This window comes from Balaenoptera physalus, assembly GCF_965194825.1.
Source record: "Balaenoptera physalus genome assembly, chromosome: 7".
Classification (NCBI taxonomy): Eukaryota; Metazoa; Chordata; class Mammalia; order Artiodactyla; family Balaenopteridae; genus Balaenoptera; species Balaenoptera physalus.
This window is the reverse complement of record NC_138886.1, coordinates 7,061,204-7,078,902: the sequence shown is the minus strand read 5'-3', so window position 1 is coordinate 7,078,902 and position 17,699 is coordinate 7,061,204. Positions and strand designations below refer to the sequence as shown.

Genomic DNA, 17,699 nt, shown 5'->3' with positions numbered 1-17,699 from the left:
TGCAGCGCTTAAGGGCATAGATGTGGGCGGGGCAGCCTGGGAGTGGATCCTGCTCGGGCAGCATCTAGGTAAGGTCGCTTAGCTCAGGGGCCTCCTTGTCCACAACTCTTAAGATACAGGCAGGGGACCTGGCAGGGGTGCAGACTCAGCCTTTCAGTCACTGTAAATGGCTGAGTGGGTTAGAGCCAGCGGGGAGGGCTGGAGGAGGAATGGAGCAGATCTGAGCTTACCAGGTGTTCAGAAGTTTTCATGGGCAGTCAGACATCACAAAGTTTATTTGAAAGGTGCAGTAATCCCCTCTATGGGCGGGGGATACATTCCAAAACCCCCAGTGGAGGCCTGAAACCACGGATAGTACTGAACCCTATATATTCTACGTTTTTTCCTATATATACATACCTATGATAAAGTTTACTTATTTATTTATTTATTTTTTGGCCACGCTGTGTGGCTTGCGGGATCTCAGTTCCCCCAACCAGGGACTGAACCCACGCCCTCGGCAGTGAAAGCACGGAGTCCTAACCACTGGACCGCCAGGGAATTCCTAAAGTTTAATTTATATAAATCAGGCACAGTAAGAGATTAATGACAAGAATAATGGAACAATTATAACAATATACTGTAATAAAAGTTATGTGAATATGGTCTGTCTCAAAATATTGTACAAATTTAATGCCTTTTCCATCTCAGCTAATCACTTACCACACGCTGGCTGTAACTTCTGCAGCTTGAGGTGCAACAGCAAAACTAGCACAAATTTCCTTTTCCTTCTTCATAATTTCATGGATAAAAGATTTGTTCTTACTGTAGATCTCAGCAACCTCAGTACGTGATTTTTTTCCTCTCCTAACCAAGTTGAAAACTTTCACTTAAAGGAGCACCTGACAGCTTCTCTTTGTCATACCTGGACTGCCAGCGTCACTACTCTTGTGCTGGGTGACCGTTATTTAGTAAAGTAAGGACTGCTCACACACAAGCACTGTGATACTGTGGTAGTCATTCTGACGACCCAGATGGCTATTAAGTGACTAAAGGGCAGGTAGTGTATACAGCATGGGTACGCCGGACAGAGGGATGATTCGCATCTCAGGGGACAGAGCAGGATGGCTCGAGATTTCATCATGCTACTCAGAACGGTGCACAATTTAAAATTTATGAAGGGCTTCTCTGGTGGCGCAGTGGTTGAGAATCTGCCTGCCAATGCAGGGGACACGGGTTCGAGCCCTGGTCTGGGAAGATCCCACATGCCACGGAGCAACTGGGCCCGTGAGCCACAATTACTGAGCCTGCACGTCTGGAGCCTGTGCTCCGCAACAAGAGAGGCCGCGATAGTGAGAGGCCCGCGCACCGCGATGAAGAGTGGCCCCCACTTGCCACAACTAGAGAAAGCCCTCGCACAGAAACGAAGACCCAACACAGCCATAAATAAAATAAATAAATAAAATTTGAAAAAAAAAATTTTATGAATTGTTTAATTCTGGAATTTTCCATGTAATATTTTCGGACCATGGTTGACTGAGGGCAAGTGCAGTCTCAGAAAGCAAAACTGGATAAGCAGGGACCACTGTACGTTTTAAAAATTTTCTGTGCTTTTGAAAATTTTTAATGTATAGAAAAGTTTCTCTAGTTGCAGCGAGCAGGGGCTACTCTTCATTGCGGTGTGCGGGCTTCTCGTTGCGGTGGCTTCTCGTTGCGGAGCATGGGCTCTAGGCGCGCGGGCTCAGTAGTTGTGGCTCGTGGGCTCTAGAGCACAGGCTCAGTAGTTGTGGTGCACGGGCTTAGTTGCTCCGCGGCATGTGGGATCTTCCTGGACCAGGGCTCGAACCCGTGTCCCCTGCATTGGCAGGCGGATTCTCAACCACTGTGCCACCAGGGAAGCCCACTGATAGGGTTTTGACATGAGTCTGCAAGCAATTGATTTATTACAGTCTCTGTGCAGTCAAACCTCTCTGCTAATCTGTATTTGCAGCCGCTCCCCAGCGCTTGCATCACCAACTCAGCTCCACCTCAGATCATCAGGCGTTAGATTCTCATAAGGAGCATGCAACACAGATCCCTCGCATGCGCAGTTCACAGTAGGGTTCGTGCTCCTATGAGAATCTAATTCCGCCACTGATGTGACAGGCGGTGGAGCTCAGGCGGTAATGCAAGCGATGGGGAGCAGCTGTAAATACAGATGAAGCTTCACGCATTCACCCACTGCTCACCTCCCGCTGTGCGGCCCGGTTCCTAACAGGCCACGGACTGCTACCGGTCCATCACCCAAGGGTTGGGGACTCCTGTTTTAGAGTATTTCCATCACCCCAAAAGACCCCTTGTGCTCAACTGCAGTGAATCCCCCAGCCCCAAGGCCGCCACCAATTTACTTTCTCTCATGACTTGGCTTTTCCAGACATTTCCTATAAATGGAGTCATACAACATGTGATCTTTTGTGCTTGGCTTCTTTACATAGAATAATGTTTTTGAGATTCATCCCTTTTATGGCATGTATCAGTATTTTATTTCTCTGTTGCTGAATAGCATTCCGCAAAGAGTTTTACCTCTTCTTTTTTGAATACCACTATGGACTCGTGGGTTATTATTTATTTGATATTTACAATCAGTTACAATCATTTTTCTGATGTTCAAATGGTCACAAATTTTCCCAGTGGGAGCCCCTTTGAGCTGGCTCCTGGGTCCTTTTGCCATCCCCCCACCACACCCTGAATCAGTCTTCGAGAACTTCCTTTCTAGCGTAACAAGTCCCAGGAAGCTCAGAATACCAGACACCAGGTCTGGGAAGGCCCTCAGGGGAATCCTGGCCCACTTATTTCTGTGGCAGCCAGTGGACTGTTACAGTCACGGCCCCCACGAATCGTGCCTCTTGGAATCCATATCCTTGTATAGGCCTCTCCCATATCAGCTCTGACCTTGGCCATGTGACCTGCTTTGCCCAGTGGAACAAGAGTGACGTGATGCAAGCAGAGGCTTGGTGACCTCTGGTGCATTGGGACTTGCCCTCTTGGAGAGTATTTGCGGCCATGAAAACCTTGGCTCTTCTGCTGGAGGCCACATGAAGGAGAACGTGGCACCCGGGCCAGCAGCCCCAGCTAAGTGTCAGATTTGAGGGAGGCCCCTTGGACCACACAGGCCCAGTTGAGTCACCAGCTGCATGAGTGACCCAGCAGAATTGAGCCAGCCAAGATGCAGATCTTGAACAATAAAATGGTGATGGTCTTAAGGCACTAGGTTTGGGACTGGCTTGTTACACAGCAGTAGGTAACTGATGCCAGCCCCCCTGTTGATGAAAGGGGAAACTGAGAGTGGAGGATGACCACCCCAGTGCATACAGTGAATACACAGCAGCCCCAGCGTGGACGCCCATATCTCCCGAACCCGTAGGGCTTCTGCTGCATCGCCTGTGAGACTGATTCTCGTGCAGCCTGAGGGGGGTGTGGAGGGTAAGATCTCATAGTGTCATCTTTGGCCCAATTTGTGGTTCACATCAAGTGCTCAGTAAACAGTGGTTTCGATTACAATATAAATGGCTCCCAGGGCATGTATGCAAATGGGACAGGACAGGTGAAGAAGGATCATCTGTCCACCAAGTGTTTCCTGTGTGCCTACTGTGTGCCAAGCACTGCACCAGGTGCTGCACAGGCAGCGGTGGAGGCTCTGGAGCCCCCTTGCACCCCATCTGCTAGTGAGAGCTGACTGTGCATCTCTTCCCAACTCCTTGTTCCGTACCATCACGATGGTGGCTGGCAAGTGGCCACAGGAGAGAGTATTTACACCATGGAAATCAGCACATGCCACAAACCAGGGGAGCTTGTGGCTTGGGAGACTGAGCCAGACAATGTGTCTTGAGGACTTGGCTCCGCGGTGTTTGGAACACTAGGCCCTGACTTCTAGAAGCCTCTATTCTAAGACACAGACAGTGAATGGCTCCTCTCAGAGGTTTTGAAGCCAAAACTGTCACTTCTACTTTGAGACCATTTGTCTTTCTTACTGGCATCTTCAGGATCCAGGAGTCCCACATCCTCCATGGGAAGGACACTTTCTCGATGGCGGCACCCTTGCTCCTCTCCATCCTTCTCCCTTCATCCTTGATGCCCAGACGTGGTCTGGCACCGCCTAGGGGCTCAAATAGTCCCGGAAGTGCATGAACGAACCTCTAATCTAGAGGGCGGCAGCTGACACATTTTGGGGAAACAGGCCCAGAGAGGGGAAGAGTTCTTTCCTAGGGACTTTGAGCGCATGCCAGGGTGGCTGGGGTGTGGCGCACAGAGTAAGACGTTGTGCCTCTAATCCGGGGGCCGCACCGTCTGTGAACTCCCTCCCAGAGGAGAGGCCAAAGTGAAAGGCCAGCCCTGCCCGGGACAGCTGCGGCTTGTCTGAGGACTCCTCCGGGCAGTGGCAGGAGGCAGCCTGCAGTTTGGCTGATGGGATGCAGGGTGGTTCAGAACCTGGGCCTGCCCATCAGGCAGACCTGGCTTCAAAGCGTTGCTCTGTCACACACCAGCCAGCTGACTTGGCAAACGGTGGGACACTCAGAGCCTTACTGTCCCTCAGCTATAAACTGGGTGCATTAAGAACTGCCTCCCAGGCTGTAGTGGAGATAAGACGAGTGACTAAGGATGGAGCACCTCCCAGGATGCTCAGAGAGATACCAGGGGCATCACTGGTCCACCCCTCAGCTCAGGGAGGAGGCAGGTGGCTCCTGCAGCTTCCCATGGTTCCCCTCACAGCATTCATGCCTGCACCGCCCAGCTCCTCATCCACACGGCAGGTCTGTCCTGTCATCTCTGCCATCTCATGGGACCCCGCACTGGCTCCTAGGCACGTCGCCATCAGAAAAGCATCCACGTGTACACCAAAGATCTGCACAAGGCTGTTCCTAGCAGCACCATTCCTAACACCCCAGACCTGGAAACACCCCAAAGTCCAGCAAGAGTTGAATGGAAGGACTTCCCTGGTGGCACAGTGGTTAAGACTCCACGCTCCCAATGCAGGGGGCACGGGTTTGACCCCTGGTCGGGGAAGATCCCACAGGCCGTGTGGTGCGGCCAAAAAAAAAAAAAGAGTCGAGTCGAATGGAAAAGAAACCAATAAACATGGTGTGTTCACACCGTGGAACACTACACAGGGAGAGTAGACGAATTACAACTAGAGGCCGCAGCATGGATCTCACAAACACAATGCCGGGAAAGGAGCCACGCCCCAAAAGTACGTACTGTAGCATTCGGCTTATAGAAAGTACACAGATCAGACTAACCTAATGTATGGTGCTAGCAGATGGGATGGTGGTCACCCTGGGGTGACGAGATGGGGTGTCAGGAGCTCCTGGGGCTCTGGTTCTCGATCTGGGGGCTGCTAACACAGGTGTGCTTAGTTTGTGAAACTTCATCAAGCTATACACATTTGATTTCTGGATTTTCCTGTATGACGGTTATATTTTAATTTTTTTCAAAGGCAAAACCAAACCAAACGACAAAGTCACCTTTCAAGATCCCCTCTGTAGTCACCAAGAGTGGCCCTCCAAGTTTTGGGAGGCCAGGCCCCTCACCCCCAGCACCTCACCTCTCCCTCTCTCTTGCGCATTTCATCCTGTGCTGTTCCTTCTGCCAGGAAAACCCCACCCCAGCTAACTCCCTCACATTTTATAGTTCCTCACCCGGACACTTCTTCCAGAACACTCTCCCTGAGGTGAGAGGATCCTGTAGTCAGATAGGCCTGGGTTTCAGGGACTTGGCTTCTCAAGCCTAACTGCTCATCCATGAAATGCCATCTAACCAGGGAGGGGCTGTGCAGCCAGACTGGACGGCAGAACTATTCTGGGAAACTCACAGCCCACTCCTCACACCTCCTGCCTCTCAGCGGCTAATAATGGCAGTGCCTGAGGTAGCTGAGGGCAGGTGACAGGGAAATGGGGCCAGCTGACCCACACGAGCCCAGGCTGGGCCGGGTGGGAAGCTGAGTAGAGTTGAGGGGTCCTGGGGGCCCTCCTGGCTCGCTGGTGGGTTCTGAGTCACCATCATCCCCCCAGTCCTTTCAGCCCCACCCATGGTACTGACTCCAGTTGCCTGGCTGGCTCACAGAGTCAGCGGAATTCTCTGCTGTGTTCTCACTTCTCCTCATAAACACTTAGGCTATTTATCAGGCACTTGTTCTAGCATCGGCCTGGGCCAGTCTCCAATACATAACAGGCCCTGTCTTCATGCTGCCCAGGTCTTCTCCAGTTGTGGCTGCAACCACTTATATCAGAGCCCCAGGGGACATAAGAATGTAGACTCCAAGGCTGCAACCCAAGCTCTACTGGATCAATCCAGGGCCCATTTTCTACAAGCTGATCTTGGCGCTGCATGAATTCAGAGAACCATTGTTTACTGTGAGAGACAAGGAGCCAATTACAGTCCAGTGTGGTCAGTGCTGGGGTAGGAGAGGGGATGCAACTGGGATGCAACTGTGGGAGCCCAGTGGAGGCCCCTCTCCTGGCCATGGAAACCTCTAAGTGAGGACAGACACCTGAGCCAGACTTGGCCAGGCTGATGGGGGCAGAAGAGGTGATGCATTCCAGGCAGCTGGAACAGCATGCGAAAAGGCTCAACGACAGGAGGAGCCGGGCACTTTACCTGGACTGTAATAAGCACTGCAATCTAGCTGGAGAGACAGTGAAGGTGGGAGAGGGAGAGGTGGGTGGTAAGGTGTGGCTATTTATGCAAGGCCTGTAGGACAATGAGAGGAATGTTTTGGGAAAACTGAGGTATAGGTGGAAAACCGGCCTCTTGTTTAAAATGCCCCCAAGATGCCTCATTAAGCAGCATAAATGAGATTGAATCAATAAATCTGTGTTAATTGAATGAAATGAGGGACGGAGTCTTTTAATTTCAATTACGCTTCCACTCGACATCAGTTAAGCTTCCATAAAGCATTTAGCGGGCCGACCGTGCCCCCCGCCCCGGGAGTTCCTTCCCCCATCCCACCCCCTACCTTTAATGGAAAGGTCGTCAGTTTTGTGTGACTTGCCCTGTTGCCAGTCAGTAAAGGGCAAAGGAAAATAAGTCCCCTCTGGGTCTCTGGCCTCAGTTTACTCATAACTAAAAGTAGGTGAGTTCAGACTCCATAGTGCCGAGGTTGCCACCCCGCTTCGAGCATGCGCTCTGACGGGCGCTCAAGTCCTGCCGACCCCAGGCTGGCTCCGGGTACCGAGGAAGCCTTCACTCGGAGCAGGTCCCCACCAAACCAAAGCTCCCACCAAAGCTCAACACGCCCCCCAAGCTAGCGGGTGATTGGCCCGCCCTGCCCACACCGCGAGCCGGCCTCACCTTCTGATTGGCTGTTCTACTCTCTGTTGTGTGCCGAAACCCCCCTTTTCTCTGATTGGTTAGCCACCTACCTGCGCTCGTCCCGGATTGGGCGCCGTCTTGGCCGGCTCGCAGGCTCCTAGGGGCCCTGCTTCCTGATTCGCCGCTCGGGCCTGCCCCACGGCCTGCACGGTGAATGGCTGCGCCGCTACCTGTATCGGCCTCCGATTGGGTGCGCGGCACCTCCCCCGGCGTGATAGGTCAGGACCACCGCCCCCCTGGCTCCCCATTGGCTGCTCGGCGAAGCCCGGTCTCCGGGTAAGATGGCAGCGGACGGACAGTGCTCGCTCCCCGCTTCATGGCGGCCGGTGACCCTCACCCACGTCGAATATCCTGCAGGTAAAAGACAACCCCGGCTCCGAGGACGCCTTCCCGGGGCAGGCCTGTCAGTGCCGTGCGCTCCGGCCGGCGCAAGCCCGCAGAGGGGGCGCCGGGGGACCGGGGTGGGAACTGTCAAATAGTGAGCCACGGAGGGTTCGGCCGGCGCGCGCGCCGCGCAGGCGCAGTGGTGTGGCGATGAGCTGGGCGAAATTGTGAGCCGCTCGCTCGCGCACTCTGCGGCTGCGCGGCCGGGGTGCTCCACTGGGTCCCGGGGCGCCGGTGGGCTGTAATGGGGTGGTGGTCTGCGTGAGGCGGGAACGGATCACTGGCCTGGACCTGGGCCCTTTATCCCCGCCCTTCCCGGAGCCGGAGAGACTGAACTCTCTCCTCGGCGTGTAGGGAGTGCCTTTTTCCTTCAAACAGTGCTTTTGGGCTGCCTGGAAGAAAGAGCTCCCCATTGCTGGGAGTGTGCAGGTCGAGGCCGGGCAGCTCTTCGTTGTTTGAGTACTTCTGATGCCACGCCCTGGGTAGGGCACTGCTCTACAACTCAGGGGACCCGGTGAGGGGTCAGGCAGCCTCTGGGATGTTGACTTCTGGAGCTTCCCATCAGACACAGCTCCAGAAGCTCAGCGTTTTCCATCTGTGAGGTCCTTTAGTGACTGTTCTGGAGGCGGTTTAGTAGAGTGGTGCAGAGCTTGGACCTTGGGGGTCAGAGTTCAGGCCGAGGCCTTGTGCGAGTGACTTCACCTCTCTGTGCCTCTCTAAAGTGGAACTAATTACAGTGCTTCCCTTCTAGTGGTGATGTGAGAATCAGAAATAGGAGATGTGAGAAAGGCTGAGTGCAGTGCCTGGCATACAGTAAACATTCAGGAAATAACTGCAGTTAACATGATCCCACCTTCCCAGGACCCTCTCAAGCCCACACTGCCATCTATGTGTAGGATGGTTGGGTGTCGGGTGAGGCTGGGGGCCCCCTCATTGAGCCCTGGTTGCCCCAGGAAAGGCCTATTCATGCAGAGACATGAGAACCTGGCCCTGCTGAGGGCCCCAGGACTGGATGCCAGGAAACTTTGACCCTAGGTGTTCTGGGTTATACTGGGGGTGGGGTGGCCCTGCAGCTGTTGGGCCCTACTGTCTGCCTGCCTGCCCGCCATTCACCCATCATTCATTCAGCTGGTATCCACTGAGCACCTCCTGAATGCCAGGCCCTGGGCTTGCTCTGCATTTTGAACGGTGAACAAACCAATATGTCCCTGAACTCCCGAACTGTGAAAAAAAAAAACACCCCACTTTACAGGACGGAAACCAAGGCCTGGAATGGGGAAGGGACCTGCTTAAGGCCTCAGCACCTTCATGATTTCCCCTCCCTGGCCTGGGAGTACTCCTCTGGGTACTCATGGCGAGAAGAAGGAACCTGGCAGATGTGAGCAGCATGATTCAGGCTGTGATGAGGGACCCTTTGCAGGGACTGTGGGTGCCTGGAGGAGAGACCTGGCTGAACTTGGGGGCCTCTCTCAAGGTCTCGTCCCCCTGCTAACTCTTCTGTGACCCCCTGCACTTCTCCTTCGCGCCCCTCATCACACTGACCCTGCTTCCTTCATCCATTCTCCATTCATTTAACATCATTTTAGAGCCCATTTAAGTGCCAGGCGCTGTGCTGGGCTTGGGGGGTTGAGTGGAGTGTAGAGACCCCATCCCTGCACTCATGGCACCTACTTTCTAGAGGGAGAGACAGACGCAGGCCAGATAGTTCCACTAATGAGTGGTGTCATGAACGATGCCCTGGTTACAGATTCTGAGAGCTCTGCAATGGCAGGAGTGTGATTTTTTTTTTTTTTTTTTCCCACTGTGGTGGGTACTTAATTTATGTTGAGTTAACCCAGACAGCATCCCAGGTGGGGGAAACAGTGTGTGCAAAGGTCCAGAAGTAGGACAGAACATGGTGCGTTCAGGGAACTAGAATTTGGTTCCTGGAACTGGAGCAGAAGGTGGGAGGGAAGCAGGGCCAGGACTGCAGGGCTTGATGAGCTGGATTGAGGTGGGACTTATCCTAAGGGCTGAGAGAGCCACCGGGGGGCTTAGACCAGAGAATGGTGAGGCCAGAGTTGCTGACAGCATCTGCAGGAAGGCCCAAAGGTAGCGCTTGCTGTGAGACAGGCCATGGAGATGGCCAAAGGTTTGGGGGCCATTTCCTGTCCTCCTGATGACCCAGTGTCCTGGGCATCAGCTGGACAGCTGAGAGACCCAGAATCTCAGGGCTGGAGGGGGCCAGGCCACTGTGTGGATGAAGAGACAGAACCCCAGAAAAAGGAAGGGCCTCACCCAGTGTCATCCAGGGGGCCTATGGCAGTACTAGCATTTGGACCTTTGTTGCTGGCCTGTTCTCCCAGGCTAGTTCAAAGCCAGCCCTATCCTGGGTAGGTGTGGGGGAGGCCAGGTGTGTGCCCATCCCTTCAGCCTGGAATCTGGGCTCGGCCCTGGGTGGGTACCTTCCTGCTGCCTGTGTGAGGCCAGGCTGGTGGTGGGGCCATTTCCCACACTGAGTTCTCCAAACGTGGAAGTGTCCTGGGTGCCAGGGACCGAGCTGGGCGTCTCACAGGCCTGGTCACATCAGAGCTCCCATGGCTGTAGGAGGCGACTACTGATAATCCCCATTTCACGGGTGAGAGAGCTGAGGCTCAAGGGAGGTGAAGTCCTTGCCTGAGGTCATGTAGCCAGCAAGTGCTGGCACGGGAACTAAACCACACTCTCTGACCCCAGAGCTGCTACATAGCTGCCCTGTCTCAAATGGTGAGGGTGGCCTTTGGACTCGGTGTTAGCCCTGCCCTTGGGCAAGCAGGAAAGTGGCTCTTGTCTGTTGGCTTCAGGATCCTCCCGCCGAGACCTTTTAGGGGGTAAAAAGCAGGTAGTCAATAGGTAGCCAATTTTTTGCCAGTAGAGAGGCAGTGAGAAGCTGTTACTGCAACAGGTGGCCGTAGTGGGCAACGTAGCCTCCTCCGCACCCCCAGCCTTGGTCCCTGTCAGAGTCCGCAGTGTAGACCCAAGTCTGTGCGGTGTTCGGAGAATACCAGGTTCCCCTGGAGGCCCAGGGCTTGGCTGGGTCGGTCTCCGCACAGCACTGCGTTCCGGAGGCATCCGTGTGCCCGCCAGACTGCCTCCTGGGACAGGGCCCAGCCTCTGGGGTCAGACCAAGCCAGGTTCAAATTCCCGCTTTGGTGGGATAATGGGTAGAGCACCTGGACCAGGCTAGAGACTTGGATTTTAGTCAGATCCTACCTCTTTCTGGCTGTGTGACTTTGGACAAATCATGCAACCCCTGTGGGACTCGGTGTCTTCATCTGTAGGACAGGGAGAGTGAAGGCACCTGCTTTAAACTCACGATCTGTGAACCTGAGTGCTTAGTAAACACCCTGTGCCCGTGACTGAGGTGGTGCGGTGAGCTGGTGCGCTGAGGCATCCCCAGCCGCCTGGCCCTGCGCTCCGGGCCCTGCTGGGACCACCTCTCCGACTGAGGCCCTACTGGGCTTGCTGGGGGCCAGGCCCTCTTCAATGGCTGTGCTCTGTCCTCATCCTGTTCTCCCTGTCTTGCCCAGGTGATCTCTCTGGCCACCTCCTTGCCTACCTGAGCCTCAGCCCCATATTTGTCATCGTTGGTTTTGTGACCCTCATCATATTCAAGCGGGAGCTGCACACGGTGAGTGAGTCACTCCCACCCCCAGGGAGGAGGGGCCTCACCATTCTTTCCCAGGTGCTTTGCCTTCCCTTCGCCGCTTCCACCTTTCCTGAGGTGTGTGGAGCCTCCTGGCTGGTGCCAGGTTGTCCACTGGGCTGGAGGTTCAGCGGGAGGCCGCGGTCTTTGGGCTAGGCGGCGGCCAGCAAGCACACAGAGGCCCTGCTGACCATATCTTCCCAGCAGATCTCGTTCCTTGGGGGCTTGGCACTGAACGAGGGGGTCAACTGGCTGATCAAACACGTCATCCAGGAGCCACGGCCCTGTGGAGGTAGGGCCCAGGCCATGGGGGTCTGCGGGTCCCCCAGGTTAGGGCATTACTGGGAGGCCTGCATCCTCCCATCATGCCCTGTTCTCTGTCTCCACCAGGTCCCCACACGGCAGTGGGCACCAAGTACGGGATGCCCTCCAGCCATTCCCAGTTTATGTGGTTCTTCTCCGTCTATTCCTTCCTTTTTCTGTATTTAAGGTGAGCTTCTGCCCTGGCTGGGGTGGCCCTGAACTGGCCCAGGCTGGCCTCTGCCAGGGACTTGCTGCAAGCCCTTTGGATGCCATTTAGGGCTTGGCCTCTACTGGGGGTGGGAGGAGCTGCAGCCAAGGCAGAAGGTGCCCAGGGAGCATGTGGATGGGGCCGGGGCTGTGTGGGAGGCCTGGGCCCCAGGCTGTGGGCTGAGGCCAGCTAACAGGCTTGTTTTCCCAGAATGCACCAAACGAACAACGCCAGGTTCCTGGACTTGCTGTGGAGGCATGTACTCTCCCTGGGTCTCCTCACTGTGGCGTTTCTAGTCTCCTATAGCAGGTACAGCGGGAGGGAGAGCCCCTGCCCCACGCCCTGCCCACTGGGGTCTAGCTGGATTCTTGGTCCCTATTGGACCTCGCTGTGGACCCGAGTCCCAGAGCCTGTAGGGCAGGGCTGTGAAGAGGGGCCCAGGCCTCTCATTTTATTTTATTTATTTATTTTTATTTTTTTATTTTTGGCTGCGTTGGGTCTTCATTGCTGCACGCGGGCTTTCTCAAGTTGCGGCGAGCGGGGGCTACTCTTCGTTGCGGTGGGCGGGCTTCTCCTTGCGGTGGCTTCTCTTGCTGCGGAGCACGGGCTCTAGGCGTGTGGGCTCAGTAGTTGTGGCTCATGGGCTCTAGAGCGCAGGCTCAGTAGTTGTGGTGCACAGGCTTCGTTGCTCCGCGGCATGTGGGATCTTCCCGGACCAGGGCTCGAACCCGTGTCCCCTGCATTGGCAGGCAGATTCTTAACCACTGCACCACGAGGAAAGCTCCAGGCCTCTCATTTGAAAGGGCCAGGGCTCCAGCTGCCCCTTCCAACCCAGTCCTTGCTCTCTCCTCTTGGTTGGGCCCAAGATTCTAGGGTTAGCCATTGTTCCCAGTGTCCTGGAGGAGCCCCTTGCAGACAAACTCCAAGTTCAAGAGCTGGACAGAAGGGAGGCAAATCCTAGCTGAGCCATCCCTTCACTTCTAGAGTCAGGGGAGCAGCTGTTGGGGTCCAACTCCTTGCCTCCTTCTAGAAGTAGCTCTGAGTCCGTGTGGTCATAGGAGTCTGTCCTGTCTGTGTATGTCTCCCGTGTGTGTGCAGAGGTCCAGGGAAGCTGGCACTCAGGCGTGCGGGGAGGCTGTGCAGGACGGTCTCTGGCTGGCTCTCACGAACTTCCCTCTGTCCTTGGCCCAGGGTCTACCTGCTGTACCACACCTGGAGCCAGGTGCTCTATGGGGGCATCGCTGGAGGCCTCATGGCCGTCGCCTGGTTCGTCTTCACCCAGGAGGTCCTCACCCCCCTGTTTCCTAGGATAGCAGCCTGGTAACTGCCTCCTGCCCCTGCTGCTGTCCCCCGCTCCCCCCACCTTCCCAGGCACTATGGCCCGTGCCCCCTCCTGCGAAGGGGCCATCAGTGGGAGGACCCAGGCGTCCTGACCCCAGCCTCAGTCTCCCTGGGAGGGCCCTAGTGCCCAGGCCTCTGGTGGACATAGGGCTGCAGGCCCCACTCGCCTGGCTTCCACCTCCCCCAGGGGTTTTCTCAGCCCAGAAGCCAAGGTGCCAGCCTCTGTCCTTGCCTGGCCTCTCAGGGACTTGGAAAGCAGCATGTGTCTTTCTGGGCTGTGTGTACCTTGGGGCAGTGTCCCTGCCTGAGTGTCACACAGGTGACACATCTGGGTCTTGCACAGGCCAGGCAAAGTGGCGGGGAGAGGGTGCATCGCCGGCCCCAGGCACTGGTGGGAGAGTCTGGCTTGGTGACAGACTCGTGTCCTGATATGGTCCTGGATTTCCGGGTGTCTGTCTCTCCAGGCCTATCTCTGAGTTCTTCCTAATCCGAGACACGAGCCTCATTCCCAACGTACTCTGGTTTGAGTACACGGTAACCCGGGCAGAAGCCAGGTGAGTCAAGGGGATAGCCGTCACTGGGTCCTGGCTCCGTGGGGCACAGCCCTCGGTCAGTGCCGCCCCCAGTTTTGGAAGGCTCCCCGAGAGCCGGGCACTTGCCCAAGCGCTTTTCTTCTACTGCCTCATTGAATCCTCCCCTGGACCCCATTTTACAGACGAGAAAACTGAGGCTCAGAGAGGGGAGGAGAGGAATCACTTGACCAAGGGTTTGCAGATCGCGGGTGTGGGAGCTGGGCTGGGAACCTAGGCTGTTGGGCCCAGGGCCATGCTTTTAACCTCTGTGGCCTGGAACCAGAGAGCTGGGCAGCCAGGATTCTCTGGGGGCCTGTGTGTCAACCCCCCTCGGGACTGTTTAGTCAGACACTTTCCTATGGAGGGGTAAACTGAGGTGTGGTGAGTTAGGGGCACCCGTGGTTGCACAGCCAGTCACGGCAAAGCTGGCTTTGGAGCCTTCTTCTGACTCAGCTCTCCACGCACCCCAAGTCCTGGGTGGAGTGCCAGCTGGGGTCGGGAAGGCCTGGCTCCTTCCCAGGTTCAGAGGGGAGCCGAGGCGAGGTTGCGCTCCAGCACAAGCCTGGGAGGTTTCCTGAGGAGCCCTGGGCTCCTGGTGAGAGGAACCGCAGGGCGGGGTCACAGCAGCCGGGAAGTGTGTCTAGGGCATCATGGTCCAAATTATCCTAACGAACTTAAGGGTAAAGCCCTGGATCTGTGAGGAAAGGGGATTTGAGGGGTTAGGGCAGGCAATCCCATTATTGGCGGAAGGCCCCAGCTGGCCCAGGCTCTCCACCTGGCTCCCAGAGCGGCCCCGCCCCCCAGCCCCGCCCCTCCCGGCTGGCCGCCACCTGCCTTGATGTACCAAAACTTCCACGTGCACCTGCTCTGTGCCAGGCCGTGGGCTGGGGATAGGCCCAGAGTGAGATGGCAGTGGCCGGCAGGGGGGACACGAGGAATGAGGCACCTACCTGTGCGACAAGTGCCTCGGGCTTGAGAGCTCGTGACAGCAGCGTGATGTGAGGGTGTGTGGTTGGGCTGGCTGGCCGGCTGTGACAGATCTGAGCAGAGAGAAATCGGGACTGTCCAAGTTGGGGTTTGGCAGGGAGAGTGCTCTTAGCATAGGGAACAGCTTGTGCAAAGCTTCTGAGAACAGGAAGCTTGGGGAGTCCACTGAACAGACAGAGGCAGGTGTGGCTGGAGCCCAGGGAACAAGGGGGCTGGCCATGGCACGAGGCTGGGGCTGCATCACACAGGACCTGTGGGGACAGTTAGGTTTCTGAATTTCAGTGGGGTCTCTCGAGGAACCAGGCCCTCCACGGAACGGGGCTGTCCCTGCTTCCCTCAGGCTCCTGAGCCCGTCGTAGGTGTTGCTACACCCCCAAGTCAGGTACTCAGATCCACTCGATAACTTCTATCAGCAGTGCTCCTACCTTTGCTTATGTACATCCCAAATGGAGAACTCACTACCTTCTTGTCTGTTTTGGTTGATGGTAACAGAACCCCACTTATGCTGGCTTATCTATAAGTGGGAACTGCCCATAATTACTGGAATCCAGCCAGGTGCCTCTTGCCCCTGTTCTCCCATCCTGGCCCCCGCCCCTGCCCCGGCCTCCTGGCTGCACTTGGACTCCAGAGCTGAGCACCTGTGTTACAGGCCCAGCAGAGACATTGACCCTCTCTAGGCCCCAAGTCCCAGGTCCCAGGGCAGGAGCTCTGATTGGCCCAGCTTGAGCCAACCACTGGGGCTACTGGGAGTGGGCACTCACTCATTCTGATGAGATTGTGGGGAGGAAGGAGACAGCTGAGGGGCGAGTCACTGGACGCCAGGAGTCCCCTGATCTGACCCCCACCCCCATTTTGCAGGAACAGACAGCGCAAGCTGGGGACGAAATTGCAGTGACCGGTGAGTGTGGCTGGCTCCAGCCTCCAGATCTGGCCTGCACGATGCCTTGCAGGGTGGATGGAATGACAGACAGAGGGACGAAGCAGAGACCTCTACAGACCCAAGTCACCGAGCGGAGCCTTTTTTTTTCTTATTTTAATTTTAATGAACAAGGTGGACCAAAGGGCTGAGCCAGCCCCTCAACCAGGACCCTGGAGGGCCTGTTGCCGGGGGGCCTCACAGCCAGAGACCCTCACAGTGCTGCTGCCAGCCCCCAGTTGGGCGGAAAGTGCCCCTGGCGTGGGCACTGGGGCGTGGGGTAGAGGAGGAGGGCTTGAACCTCTGGCCACAGGGCCAGGAGATCTAGGTGGCGTGAAAAATGCACACTATTTATTTTTTGGTTTTGTCAAAGGCAGATGGGATTTTGGAGAGGGAGTGGAAGAGCCAGCTCTGCGGGGGCTGCCCTGCGTACCGAGGAGCCCAGGTCAGCTTCCAGGCCCTTTGCCCTGGGCCCGAGAGACGGCCTGGGGGCCCAGGAGGAGGGAGCACCGCCGTGCCCGCCCTGCCGCCAGCGCCATTGCAGAACCTCGGTCAGTGTTTCCCGTGTGGGGGCCAGGCCCAGAGAGAGCAAGCGTCTGCGCCGCAATCGCTGTGTCCTACCCTCATCGACTGTGCGCCGCAAGGGCTTTCTCTGGTTCCCTGTCCCCAAGACAGCGGTCCCTTTCTGACGGAAGAGCCTGCACATGCGGGTGAGCAAACCCAAGCTGTTTACAGCTCTTTCCTGTCCTGCCGTCCGCTAGTGGTTCGTCTTCATCTCCACCCGAACAAAACGCAGAGGAAGCAGGAGCTGCTGAGAGGAGTGGGGCAGCGGTGCCCACTGTCCCCACCCTTCCCTCCCCTCTGTGTGCTCTGAGCATTCCTTGTCCTTCCCGACCCCCCTCCGAGAGGCTGGGAGCCTGCTTGGGTCACCCCAAGCCTGTGTCCGGCGTGTGGCTCACAGATCCCCACTGCCCAGCTCGGAGGACGACTCCTCCCAATCTTGAAGTCGCTTTGAAACGGAGCTGTGGAGAGGAGATGCGTCCAGACTCGGAAGCTTCTAGAACTGAACCAGGCTGCTCGGGACCTGTGTTCAGGGCCCGACCCCCTCCCTCCCCCGGCCGCCTTTTCTTTGTGGAGGTTCCTAATCTGCTGCTGAAGCACAATATTTTGGTGCTTTCTTTTCTCATTTGTTAAAGACAGTGTCCAAAGCCATTCCAGATGCCAGGACCAGGGGCCTATTTCTGGGGAAGGTTGGTCAGTCCCCACATTTTCCTTTCCTTCCCTTCTCATTTTTATTTTTTACTTTTTGCCTGAGATAAGCCAAGTGTGAGGTGGTTTGACTTAAGAAAAATCAATGAAAATTGTTTACTATTGTTTTAAAATAAAATCTTGAACTCTGGCAGCTTGAACATGTTGACTGAGCTGATGGGAGGAGGCGGGGACGTGGCTGTGCGGACACACGACCCGAGGGGCAAGGGCATGGTTAAGACCAGAAGATCGTACGCGTCTCCAAGACACCTAGTCCCCTCCAGCCTCCAAAGCCAGGGTTGGAATGGCCTCTGTGACATATCCCACTGGAGTCTGAGGACAGCTCCCTTCCATTGAGTTTTTTTAGTCCCCGTCTACCTCCCCCTGTGGCGCTGGCTGGCTCTGCTCTCAGTAAGCCTAGCTTCTCCTTCATGTGACAGCCCTTGAAGACTGGGGACAACCAGCATGTCCTTCCTAAGCCTCTGCCAGGATAAACACCTCCACTCCTTGTTGAATTCAGTGCTTCTTTAGTGTGCGGACGGGTGAGTATCGTGCTTTGGAAGAAATAACTGCAAACTGACCTGGGTTTTGGATGCCTTGTAGGAGTGAAAAGACCACAAGTCATTTCAGGGGTCCAAAGTGGGGGTTCTAACCCTTCTTTAATTCATTAACCTGAGGTTCATAACAGCTTCACCCTCAGGCGAATCAGAAGTAATCCCGTCCTCACGTGAGCTCGAAGGCTGGGTCTGG

The 17,699-nt window shown here is 55.8% G+C and overlaps 1 protein-coding gene across 12 annotated transcripts; it reads left to right on the top strand.

The window, feature by feature from the left end:
* Nucleotides 1-7,535: 7,535 nt before the first annotated feature.
* Nucleotides 7,536-17,100, top strand: DOLPP1 (dolichyldiphosphatase 1). Of its 12 annotated transcripts, none has more exons than XM_082470583.1 (10): nucleotides 7,536-7,683; nucleotides 11,259-11,359; nucleotides 11,582-11,666; nucleotides 11,765-11,864; nucleotides 12,096-12,194; nucleotides 13,077-13,205; nucleotides 13,691-13,780; nucleotides 15,068-15,167; nucleotides 15,644-15,683; nucleotides 16,079-17,100. In XM_082470583.1, the coding sequence occupies exons 1-10, from the start codon at nucleotides 7,608-7,610 to the stop codon at nucleotides 16,573-16,575; spliced, it is 1,317 nt and encodes a 438-aa protein (XP_082326709.1). In that variant the 5' UTR covers nucleotides 7,536-7,607; the 3' UTR covers nucleotides 16,576-17,100. The 12 variants fall into 12 exon arrangements, with proteins under 12 accessions (XP_082326709.1, XP_082326705.1, XP_082326712.1 ...); XM_082470579.1 differs by having other exon boundaries at nucleotides 11,579-11,666; XM_082470586.1 differs by having other exon boundaries at nucleotides 11,579-11,666; nucleotides 16,075-16,561.
* The last annotated feature ends 599 nt before the right edge of the window (nucleotides 17,101-17,699 follow it).

What these genes read in the sequence shown, in the direction of transcription:
- DOLPP1 (XM_082470579.1), top strand. Translation starts at nt 7,608, where the DNA reads ATGGCAGCGGACGGACAGTGCTCGCTCCCCGCTTCATGGCGGCCGGTG. An exon ending in GGAGCCACGGCCCTGTGGAG is followed by an intron (nt 11,667 to 11,764) that starts GTAGGGCCCAGG and finishes TGTCTCCACCAG; the next exon opens with GTCCCCACACGGCAGTGGGC. An exon ending in TTTCCTAGGATAGCAGCCTG is followed by an intron (nt 13,206 to 13,690) that starts GTAACTGCCTCC and finishes CTGTCTCTCCAG; the next exon opens with GCCTATCTCTGAGTTCTTCC.